This window comes from Boleophthalmus pectinirostris, unplaced genomic scaffold (genome assembly GCF_026225935.1).
Source record: "Boleophthalmus pectinirostris isolate CB_2022bp ecotype Guang Dong unplaced genomic scaffold, ASM2622593v1 HiC_scaffold_10, whole genome shotgun sequence".
NCBI classification, from domain to species: domain Eukaryota; kingdom Metazoa; phylum Chordata; class Actinopteri; order Gobiiformes; family Gobiidae; genus Boleophthalmus; species Boleophthalmus pectinirostris.
In genome coordinates, this window is record NW_026570971.1 from 26,853,261 (window position 1) to 26,866,327 (window position 13,067).

At 36.9% G+C, this 13,067-nt stretch overlaps 1 protein-coding gene across 1 annotated transcript in view; it reads left to right on the forward strand.

The window, feature by feature from the left end:
- The window catches only part of diras1b (DIRAS family, GTP-binding RAS-like 1b), a 30,224-nt gene extending 21,079 nt beyond the window's left edge, over positions 1-9,145 (forward strand). Inside the window, exons 2-3 of the mRNA XM_020919055.2 lie at positions 607-948; positions 2,203-9,145. Of these exons, the coding sequence (XP_020774714.1) occupies positions 640-948; positions 2,203-2,490 (597 nt within the window). The 5' untranslated portion in view covers positions 607-639 and the 3' untranslated portion in view covers positions 2,491-9,145. The remainder of the gene's footprint in view (positions 1-606; positions 949-2,202) is intronic.
- The last annotated feature ends 3,922 nt before the right edge of the window (positions 9,146-13,067 follow it).

The following is a 13,067-nucleotide window of genomic DNA, read 5'->3' on the forward strand; positions in this document are numbered from 1 at the left end:
CTGGAGCTTTACCAAACTCATCTCCTTTAATTTGTATTCTGGCCTGCTTTACTGTTACTGCTACTGCTAAAGAATCGGAGTGTATCCAAAAAGAGATCTAATGTATACTATCATTGTGTCCTTTGGCAAAACACTTCACCCACATTGCCTATAAATATGGTGTGTGAATTTATGGAGGGGATTAAAATTGGCAGCCTTGCTTGTATCAGTCTGCAAACAGTAGCACCTTATCACGACCAGGTGTAGAGTGAGTGAATGTGCTTTGTGTGTCTTTAAAGTCACTCTGAAAATCCACTGCATTGTTAAAAATGCACTCTCTAACTTTTCTGGTAGAGGGTCCATGGAGATGTGATTGTTTTGGGTGGAATGTTCCACAGTGCTGTGTTAAACTTGTCTATTTTGCATTTATTCCATTACGGGTATGTATTGCTTAAAAATACAATGACAAGATACAATACTGACCTGAATCTATGTCTATATTACTGATATATTGTAGATTTTGTTTGGACAGGTTGTAGATGACGTTTGGAATAAGCTGTGTTGAAAATAAATTTCTTTTCTATGTTGGAATAAATAAACATGTATTCTATTGTCTTCTCTCCGCAGGTGTAACCCAGTGCAGACCCTGATCGGGGCAGGATGCCGGAGCAGAGCAATGACTACCGCGTGGTGGTGTTTGGGGCAGGGGGAGTGGGGAAGAGCTCCCTGGTGCTTCGCTTTGTCAAAGGCACATTCAGAGACACGTACATCCCCACGGTGGAGGACACATATCGTCAGGTGATCAGCTGTGATAAGAGCGTGTGCACTCTGCAGATCACAGACACCACCGGGAGCCACCAGTTTCCAGCCATGCAGCGCCTCTCCATCTCCAAGGGCCATGCGTTCATCCTGGTCTACTCCATCACCAGCAGGCAGTCTTTGGAGGAGCTCAAGCCCATCTACCAACAGGTCTGCAACACTAAATAATGTCCAGTGGTGAAAATATGGGGTGGGAATTTCAATTTCTTTGGGTAAATTGGGCATACTGTTGTTGTACTTCACAGTATGGGTTCAAGGTATGATTTGCAACAGCTATAAACCTTAAAACTGAATGATTATGAATTTTGTTTGACAGAGGTTTAACTATAACATAAGGGTGAGGTTTTGTAGGAAAAATGTCTGTGTCTAAAATCCAACAACTACAACCAAACAGTGTTACAACGATCACCTTTTTCAATCAAATCAGTGCACAGTCAGTATTCTCTGCTCATAGTAGTACACTGTTTTTGCATTCAGATTAGTTGTAGTGTGTCCATTTGTTCTACCCCTTGGGAAATCACACTTGGACTGACGGAGACTTGACTACTCAGCGGCTGTCTCACACTGAAGAGGTGGGCAGATAAATGCTCTGTGAGTTGCTTTTTCCTTAAGCAGGTGAGTTATCATGGCCTTGTTTATGTTCAGAATCCACTGAATGAGTTCTGAATGAGATTGGAAACTGGTTTAATGTAGATTATAGTCATGCTCTCCAAAAGTACCGATATAGTAATTACTGTAACAGACACGACTATGACACCCACACACAAAACAATCGAACAATCCTATTGTAGCACAAAAATATATGAATAAGTTGAAATCTGTGGAGTTCAACAGTCTACAAAGTCCGCAATGCCTTTAAACTTTGGGAAAATGAAAAAAAAAAAAAATGTAAAATTTACTTCCAGAACCAGAGGGTGGGTAGTCACTGTTGAGCTCTATTGTGATTATTGTACAATTACCTCCAAAAAAATTACAACCAACTAATTTACTTGCCTAACAGCTAGTCCCTTCTATATTCTGTTTGAATCCAGAAGGGACTAGAATCGGACCATAATGTAAAAAAATTGTCCAAACTTATCTCGCCTTGAAAGATATGTCCTCTCAAAAATTCTCGTAACATCTCAGAACAAAAAATATAACTTCTTTTACCCATGAGAAGTAGTTTGGTGCTTCGATTGATGATTCTGTAAAAATCCTTGTTGTTTCTCTGTTCCTTTTTTCTCCTTTTTCATGTGTAAACCACCATGTTTCTTTCTGATGCAAATGTTAATTAATCCACCTGTCAATCACGCCTGAATTAAGGGAGACAGGATACAGCTCCAGATCCACTCGTATTTGTAAAGTTTTGTGGTTCTGGCTGGTCAGGTTAACCAATTTACAACACCTCTCATTGTCTAATTACAGATCTTGGCCATCAAGGGGAATGTGGAGGCCATCCCGATCATGCTGGTGGGCAACAAGAGTGACGAAACCCAGCGAGAAGTGGAGACCAAAGATGGAGAAGCCCAGTCCAAACAGTGGAAGTGCGCGTTCATGGAAACCTCGGCCAAAACCAACCACAACGTCACCGAATTGTTCCAGGAGCTCCTCAACCTGGACAAGAAGAGGAATATGAGCCTCAACATCGATGGGAAGAGGTCCGGAAAGCAGTCCCGTGCCGAGAGACTGAAGGGGAAATGCAGCGTTATGTAAAAGTCAGTGAGAAGTTTACCAAGATGGCCACGGGATAGCATCACCGCAAGCGTTTTCATTTGACTCAAGAAGGAGCTAGCTGTCTGTTTGAAGTAAATGGAAGATATTTAGCCATCCAGAACCAAAATTTTCCATCCACCTACGTACTTTGAGCTGACAAATTAAAAGGAAATCACTGTTAACAACCATGGAAAACCGTCAAACATTATAACGTATTTAAATTCGAAATAGTCTCTAACATCTCGCACAAGCCAGTCATTATAAACCTTTTTAATTAGATTTATAAGAAGGGGCTGTCTGGTTGATATTTAGCCATTCAAAATTAATCTCTTTCATCCACCCACCTATCTACTTTAACTGACAAATTAGCCGCGGAAAGAGAAAATTTGTGTGGAAAAACATGGGAAACCATCAACTCCAAAGCATTTTAATTTGACATTGCAATTTTGTTTGTCGCCTACCTAACTTGTTTTAAAGCTGCTTCGTGTAATTTTTTTGGCTGGGGGTCCATTACCTGCTTGTTTCTATGGATATGTCACTCCTTTGCCTGGAATGTTCCGCAGTATGACATTAAATAGCTCTACTTTACATTTATTACATTACAGGTGTTTTTTTAGCTAAAAAATACTGAGAAAAACAGGCATTCTGACTGTAAGCGGGATTGCCTCTCCACAGATCTGACCTGTAACTTGGTCTGGTTTGGTCTCCATGACAATAGAAAGGTTTAATGCCATACTGTGAAACTCCAGACAAAGCAATAACGTCACAGAGAAAAGAATTTGACCCTCCACCAGAAAAGTTACACAACATTTCGGACAACCAATGGATAACATAAGACAAGCATTATAAAGCATTTTAATTTGACAAAAGAAGGAGCTGTCTAGATGTAAATGTAATATATTTAGAACTGATGTTTTTCACCATCCATCTACGTACTTTGGGGTTGACAAATGAGCTCAACGAAGAGGAAATTTTAGCTGGAAAATCACAAGAAAGCATCAGTCAAAGATTATAAAGCATTTTAATTTGACATAAGTAGGACTTCTCTGGAAATTCAAAAACATCTGTCATCTTATTTTTTTCATATATATATTTTAAAACATTGCCTCCAAAAGGGAAAGTTGGTAATTTTGCTCAACCAATCTATCAATCACGAATAATTGTAATTTGACTGGAGGAAGAACTGGAGGAGGATCAGCCTTTCAAAATGTCTACTTTTTTCTCCAGACACCCACTTACCTATTTTGAGCTGACAAATTAGCTCAGAAAAGTAGAAATTTGTCCTCAAAGCATTGGATATCATCACTCAACCATTATAAAGAACTTTAATTTGACATTTCAGAGCTAGAAGGCTGAAGCAAGCGGAAGAAATTCAGTCATTAACATATTTTTAGTCTTCATCTACGTAAACAAAAGCCAGGCTAACCAGCTAAGTACACCGACGCATTCACGATCGAAGTTTAAAAAGAAAACTGTCGAATCGGTCACGCTAGAATGCTTTTGAACTCACTGCTTTGAGAAGGCCAAGCTGGACCCGCAAGTCAACTGGATGGCGTTGTAAATAGAAGTATCTACAGTATACATAACAAGGCATAGTTCTTCATACAACACCCATATGCTCCAACTACTACTACTACAAGAGACTCATCCATCTTTGTTTAACTTGTATCTCTGCTTCATAGAAATCTTATTTAAAAGTGGAGAAATATTCCGCGGCAGGGCGTGTACACACACACAACGCAACAATCCTTTTAAGACTCAATAGATGTAGAATATGTAACATTGTGGGATTTCCGCCTGCCTTGAAATTGTACTGTACTTGGATAATCATTACCAAGAACCAGGGACGAAAGCTGAGAATGTCATTTGGCACTTTGAAGGTGTTTTATTTTTGCCTTTTTAATTATTTTTTACGTTTTAAAGACAGAAAATAATCCTACTGAGAAGCACACGAGCATGGACGGTATAAATACTACGATTTTGTTGCTTTTACTCAATGTTTTTGTATTTGATTTTCAGGAAAATGTCAATCACACTGCGGAAATAATATCTATCATGGGTTGAAATGACTTGAATTTTGAATCTTAAAGGTGCATTATGTAACTTTACAGGCTGGGGGTCTGTTACCATGGAGATGTTATTGCTTTGTCTGTAATGTTCCACAGTATACTATTCAATTATGGGTGTTTTTATTGTTTAAAAATACCTTTAAAAACCTGCATTCTTATTGTGAGTGAGGTCACCTCTTCACAGATCTCATGCGTAAATTGGCCTGGTGGTGTCTCCTGCTTGTTTCTATGGAGAGTTTTAAAAGTTTTATGCCATACTTTGGAATATTTGAGGAAAAGCAAGAGCATCTCTATGGAGACAAGTAACTGGTAACTTCTACCAGAAAAGTTAAACAGTGCACCTTTGAACTTGATTTTAATAGTTTTGACTGAGTAATATTTTACTTACATTATTTGTTTCTTATCATTTATCCCAGTTTCAAGATAATTTAGTGTGAAATAAGAAGCTATGTATTGTAACCACTGAAAAACATCTCGCTTGACAAGTCGAGACTACGCAAATTCAGTTTCAAAAATCAAAATCACGTCATTTAATTCATCTAGATAATATTTTTTGCAGTGCACTGATACTCAAATGCACACGAGAATTCATGCAAAAATCCACAAATCGACTTACTGGCTAACGCGGCCTCTTCACAAAATGCCCTCACATTGCACTTTAATACTATTTAAACAAACACGTAACACGCATCATTGCAATTCGCCATGTTGTTTGCCTATATATTGTGTTTTAATGGTCTCCGCTTCTAACACTATAAACAAGTCCACCTGGAGCATTCATCCGAAGTGCTTACATAAATCTATTGTTTGAAGCTTTTGTACAGGACAGCCAAAAGCACAATACTTTTACAGACATATCTAATGTTTTGTTAGCTTTGAGTTCTGTCTTCCTGGTAAATTTGTTTTTCCACGTTTCGCCATTATGTCCTCAAACACAGAGGAACCAATCACACGGCAATTATAGATGTAGAATTGTTGGTAGTTTTACAGTGTCCAATTTCAATGTTTTTTTTGTTGCTAAATGGCACAATAAGGTTGTGGTTCTGCTGAACAACAGGGTATTGTGACCGGTAGCTGTGGTTTTGCAAAATGATCGCGAATTGACGTCTTTCAATTGCCCTGATTATAGACCTGAATTAAAGGCGCTGTACCTGATTTACTGTCTTAAAAATGTGACAAATAGAAGAGTTTTAATGTGTTTGTAGTGGTCCATAGTTATAACTCACTTATCTTATGCATCCTAATTATTATTATAAATTGCCTATGACACATTAGACCACTTGTTGTACTAAAACACAGATTATACTTAAGAGTTCACAAAAATTTTACTATTTCTTTTCAGTTACGAGGGAATTCTATAACAGTTTCCTAGCAACCATTAGTATACTGGGCCAAAACACCCCTGATATACACAGAAATTATTATTAGGCAATTAAAATGATAAGAAAGCACCTTTATTTTGTTGAAATCATGTTTAAAATATCAGAAAAAAGTTGTTTCTTAAGTGTAATTTGTGCAACGTTTGGATAGAATTCTCCCCAGTGCGAGGCCGTATAGGAATCTGTAAAATACTTTCTACTTCCTATATTTTTCAATAACTTTCTCAACTTTTCTTCACCAACTGCTTCTTGATTGGTGTAAAACTATAATTTATATTTACAACAGGTTTCATCCCACCAAAAAAATAAATTCTTTTAATAAAAAATTAAAAAATGAGAATCATCAAAACCATCATGCACTTTAATTGTATGAGTTTAGCACTTTTCGTAGATCCCAGACACCGGAGCAGACTCGCACAACCTAACAACAACTAGCATGCTAAAGTGCACTTCCTGATTTTCTGACAACATATTACAATTAGACAGCACACAGCTATCATATTTTGACCCCAAGAGCTGCTTAAATGCAATATAGCTGGGGAAAAATACATTTTGCTCAAAGACATGGGACAAAATCTGGTACAGGACCTTTTAACAACGTAAGCTGCATGCACATTTAAGGAAATTATATAACCAAACTGCAAATTTGGTTAGGTGAATAAGTTAGAAATCAAAACATGTGTGAATGAGTTGGTTTTGGCATCAGAAATGCAATGTTAAGTATAGAAAGCAATAGTGAATTTTGTGTAAATCAGCCACAAAATGTTAAATATAAATCCATAGAATACCAAATGAGCCACCAAACTTTCTACAGTGGCCTATTATTAAACTAAAGGTTAAATTGCTCCAAAATTACCAGGTTTCTCAACAGAAATAGACAATCTCTTAATCAGATAGCATACATTACAGTAATAGTAAGTACTTTGCCTTAACAACTACAAGTGTTATTTTTAACTCACTTCATTTAGTCACATCCAAAACAACCACCAATTCCGTAGTCTGAAACCTATGATTTTGTTTTCGTTCTCAAAATGAAGGAAAAAGACTACAATTTTCATCAAAGTGTGCACGCAGTTTTAAACAGAAAAGGTCTATTTGATGAAAACTGTTTTTGATGAATTCCCTCTCCATCCCTCAGGCTTTTTTAACCATAGTTTCAAAGCGGATCATCCAGTCCTGTACAGATAAGCCCAAAGACAAAGTGAAGCCCCTTTTAACTGTCTATCTCTGGAAAACTAAAGAAGCACAGTAAAGACTCTTCCTTGTTTCTCTGTTTAAATCATGTGCAGCAGAATCTACAACTGGCACTTTAGGGGGACATTTTATCTGAGGTCTTATTTACCAGCAACGCCTCATTTTTACACTGCAAAAATATACACTGAAAGACTTAAAGGTGTACTATGTAACTTCTCTGGTGTATCCATGGAGATGTTAATGTTTTGTTCATTTAATGTCTGAAATGCTCCACAGTGTATGCCTGTGGACTTTCCTATCTTGCATTATTCAGTTGTTTTTATTGACACAAAATAGCCGGGAAAAATTCTTATGCTAAGTGGGGTCGCCTCTCGACAGATCTGACCTGTAACTTGGACTTGTGTGACATTCTGACCTGCTTATCTCCATGGAAAAAGATAAGTTTAATGACATACTTTGGAATATTCAAGGCAAAGTTATAACATCTCAAAGAAGTTACCAGAAAAGTTACCTTTAAAATATTTTGAGTTTGGGTTTGTTTACTTGATGAACATAGATTATTTGATTAATTTCAGTTAATTTCACATTTCCAATTTACAGCTACACCCCAAAATCTAATATCCTGGACAGAAATTTCATGAATGAGTTGAGATTTTACTTCAAAATCTGAGAAATTAAGATTAAAATGTACCCAAATGTTGTGTAATATGTAAATGGAACTTACCTTATTGATTTATTTTACTTATTTCAAATCAGAAATATCATAATGTAGGACCTATTCATAAATAATGTAGTATTTTTTGCAGTGTAGAACTATGCTGCTAATAAGCACCACGTGAAATGCCCCTTTCCTCCTCCCCACCCATGTACTTATACTGTAAATACACATATTATAGTCCAATGTTTATACCTTCAATTAAGATGTTACCCCATGTAAAAATACATTGTCATTTGTTAACAAGAATCTAGGGGGTTTTGGTGTTGCTATTAACTGTAATATATTACTGAAACTATATTCACAGACAATACTAGCAAAATGTGAACCATGTAACGACCCAACTTTTATTTTGAAAACCCGAATGATTCTCAGTGTGTTGTTCTTTGCACTACTGTGAGGTCCTGTAAAACTCAAAAAATCACATTGTAACAGTACCCTTTACTACTATAGATGCCAGGGATATTCATTACTTTGTGTGTACTATACTTTATACTACAATACTGGGTTGATCTTTGAGGTTGATTGCTGTTCTGTCATGATCAACGCTGGCTCAAAAACAGTTGGGATGCTGTGTGAGATGTAATTTTTGTATATACGTTATAAAAAACCTTCACTCACACTATTTTGGGGTGTTTATCATTTCAAGGGCCCATATTACTATTTTCTAATTTATGTTGTAATGTTATTTTCTCATCAAAAACTTACCTGGAGTTTCATTTGCACGTTTAACACAAATCCGAGTTCTTTTCTCAGACTCTGTCCGCTTTGTGTTAAGACAGAAAGTGTTCAACTGTGTTTTTAAACTCCATACACTTTCACTAAAGTCATTTGGATAATTTCAGCCCTGGAACTGCCAATCTCTACTGAACTAAAAGTAAAAGGTAGCTGTTAACTTGAAAACTACCTCTTCATGAAATGTTTGCGATGAGGAAAAAACATTATAACAGATCAGAAAACAGCGTAATATGGGCCCTTTAAGTGAGAGAATCCTATCTTGTTTTATATAGATTATCAGATCGTATTTATTCACATTTTACACAGCATCCCCACTTCTTTTTCCGGGTTGTGGTTCTGCTTTACCTGGGTTGATAAAGGACTTCTAGCTTGAAGGGTTTACGCTGTGAAGCTTATCTACTGCAGTGGCCGAACGCAGTCTGCATAAAGATCAGTTGGCTCCACGGCGAGAGGGTGCCAGATCGGACGCGCATGTTGGTGCAATCTGCTGTTGTCGTCGCCACGGTGACGTCCATAAAGCAAATGCGTAACATGATGGAAATGATATACGGAGGAAAAATGATGAGGGAGGGATGGAAAGAGAGAGAGAGGGAGGAAGAGGGAGGGTGGGGTAGAGCGAAGAGGCTGCGTTTCTAAAAATAGCAACACAGAGAAAAAGGAGTGTTCTGAGGCTGTGTTGAGACTGCAATACTCAATATAGGATTTATCTGATGTACTCTGTCTTCAGAACTGACAAAACATATTACTAGCGCTCCATTTGTAGTTATTTGCATATCCATTTGGCAAATACATTTCACGTCAGATGCCCTTCCTAACATATTGCATTATCCAGGCTTCGGAATCCACAGTTACCACTCACCAGCCTGCTTTTACTGGAGTGATTTGCATATCCATTTGGAAAAATAGTTGCCATTCCTTACATATTCCATTATCCGGACTTGGGAGTGGCAAGAATGCATGAACTTGTACCCCCATGTGCCTGAATAAGGTTAGATAATGCTAATTTGTATACTTTTCGACCACCTTTTTTTACATCAACTGGCTTCTCGTGTGCCATAATTTACATTTTAAAATCAGGATTAAGTTCACAGTGCATATTTTTAACTTGTCAAGGAGCTGAGAGAGGACAGGTATATGAATTTATAAACTAATACAAGAATTCCATGCATTTCACAACTACAGGGTTAATATAGCCCAATGGATATATGTTACAATCATCCAAATTGCACTTTTTATTAACCGTGTAGGCCTAATTCGCATTTTCATCGGATTAAATCTTACTCCCAATTTACCAAGGCTTTGGAGTAAACAAAAACAGACCTAAAACCTCTAGCGATCAAATATAAAGAAATGTAAAGTTAATGAAGCCTCAATATGCCATGTTATTTTGTTATGTATTCACACTCCATACATTCACCTCATATGTTCCCTCTTGTCAAATATAATGAGACCAGATTGTGTTCATGGTCGGTTGGGGCTTGCATGTGGGAGTGTTGTTGCATGTCAATGTGAAATCATCAAAGCTTTTCCTGTGGAGAATTCTTACACACAGAGAGACAGGATTAGTCATCGTAGTCACACACAGATACACGGGGGACAAAAGCAATGGAAAAACAGACCAACTTCATGCTATTGTGAGAGTACATTGTATAGGACATAGTAATTAACTGTTATATGCACAGAGAAATTACTAATACTTGTGAATATGTATTGTGGTTTGGTAGATTTGGCTGTGTTCACACTGTTCACGTCAAATCAAAATTGGGACTAAACCTGGAATTAAACCTGGACTATTGATACTTTGCAGTGATGTCATGCTGGAGGTGTTGTACATGTATTTCTATTGGTGAAACGTTCATTAGTTACCATGGTGACACAATGCACACATTATCAAAAAAAAAAAAAAAAGGAAAAAATGTTTTAGTATAGACTGATGAAAACTCAAGAAAAAACACACAACTGATTTAAACAGGGCATTTTCAGGAGCCCATGATCAATATGAAAGGGTTAGAGTTAGGGTTAGAGTTAGAGTTAGGGTTAGGGTTAGAGTTAGAGTTGGGGTTAGCGTTAGAGTTAGGGTTTAAGTTTAGGGTTAGGGTTAGAGTTGGGGTTAGAGTTGGGGTTAGAGTTAGGGTTAGGTTAGGGTTAGAGTTAAGGTTAGGGTTTAGGGTTAAAGTTAGGGTTAGGGTTGAGAGTTCATGGCCCTGTTTTGGTGTTTGATTTTCAACTACAAAAATAAGAGTGAGTAACTAAAAAACTGTTGGCTTGTTTGTGACTGCAATTTTACTTTTAGGCGACTTATAGTTCCACCCAAATAAGCTCTTTCTGGTCAGATGAGGTTGCAATAAATCTCACATTAAGCCTAACTTTAGTAACAGCACTTCAGACAGAGCAGTGCTTTAAGTTAGATTCACACTCCCAGGAAATTTTGATGACAGATGCAAAGTATCAATAAACCACTGGTCTAAAATCTACAACAGGCTAAACTGGGATCAAACTAAGACTAAACCTGAACACATGTCAACACAGCCATATTAGCAAGATACTTCACTTTTAGAGTAACATACTGTAAATGTTATTAATTCTGAATCCTATCATGTGAAAATACCGGATACGGGAATACTGGCATCCAATCCTAGCCTAACTGTGTAACCCAACTCTAGCTATTTAGCCAGAGTAGCGCTAATTCTCCATAAATCTGCTGTCCGCCCACTCCACTGGCATTCACTTTGCGCAGTCATTTAGCATCGAAGGCCCTCCCTGCTCACGTCTGGAGGAGGATTATTGAACATAGTGTTTTAAATCTTCATGTTGATGAGATAAGGAGCTTACAGAGTGGTTGCACTGATGAAAAAGTTATAGTTTTTAACTGTATTTTTACAATTTACAGCAACTGATTTTGTTATGGCTTTTGTAAGGTTTTGATGGGTAGAAATTTCAGTTGTTAAAGGGCCCATACGCTATTTCCAGATCGATGTTATAATGTTGTTTCCACATCCAAAAACAGACCTGGAGTTGTGTTTTGTTTCATTCGCACAGACCCTTCACTGTTTCATGACATCACAAGGTGGAACAGGGCATTTTGAGCTTTGGAGATGTAAACAAACTAAAAATAAAGAATTACTCAAACACGTGTGAAACAAAACAACTTCAGGTATGTTTTTGAGGTGTTAACAATGTTCTAACATGGCTAAAAGCTCACATCAAATGTACATTTTGTGTAATATAGGACCTTTAAATCTCGACAACAAAGGGTATGAAATGGACGAATACATTTAAAGCAACACTATGTAAGTTTCTAAAAAGCTATTCTCATGCTTTAGTTTTGCTTGTTTGAACTTGCAATAGAAGCAGTAAGTTTCTAGTTCCCTGATATACTGATTTAGTCCATTTCCTGTCAAACTGAATACAGGTTTATGAATCTTTTTACAATTTTGACTTACTTTTACACACACATTAAAGCAACACTGATTAAGTCTCTAAAGATACATTCACATGCTTTGGTTTTTGCTTGTTTGGACTTGTAAGAGCGGTACAGGTTGCTAGTTCGATTTCTTATAATCTGATCTGGTCCTTGGTCCATCAAACTGCTGTTAAAACGTTTCATATAATTGTAATTTTAATGAGATAAGATACTGCATAAGATTTTGAGGAATGGTCTACTTTGTATTTCATATTTTGTAAAAAGGATATTGGTCATTTTTGCTCTAATTGTCTCATATATTTTCACAATAAATGCTTTATGCTTTCTCTATTGGATCTCTCACATGTAAAAAGTGCACTGGATTAACATTATAGTCCACACTGAGGCATTTTCCATTGATCACTCACTAACACCGAGGACACGTTTGAACCCCGAGCTTTGATGTGTAAACCATTTGAAAGTCTATGTAAATCCCCTTATAGCCTATCTTTGCAGTGGGACAGGAGCATCTGACAGCAGGTTGCATTGTGGGTAATGTAGTTTGGTTCTATCCTGTGGCTCTGGCCCCTCCATTCCTGCATGGTCCCCAGCATGAGAACAAGGACGCAAACTGTGAATCATCTTTGTAATTTCAACTAAGGCCCTTTTCTTGCAAATTGTTTACTCTTTACCAGCTTTTGGTTTTGTAAAATATACAAATTATGTTGTTTTTTTTTTCCTTTTTGGTGATTTTTATTTTTATTTTTATTTGACTAATTATGATGTATAGATATTTATTCTAGCAATAGTCTTCCTATAAGATATACTGTGCTGATGCATCCTCTGAATAACTGAAAATAACGTATATATAGAGATGATAATAATCAAATCTGCAAAATGATTTTCCTAATAAAAATGTAAATGGACTTTTGTTGTTTGTCCTTACTTACAGTACTTTCAACCAAATGTAACTGAGCCTCGCGATAAAGGTTCTGATACTACAATATACAGAGTTGGGTAGTTCTCAGTTACATTTACTTGAGTAAACTTTTCAGATAAATAGTACTTTTCTGAGTACT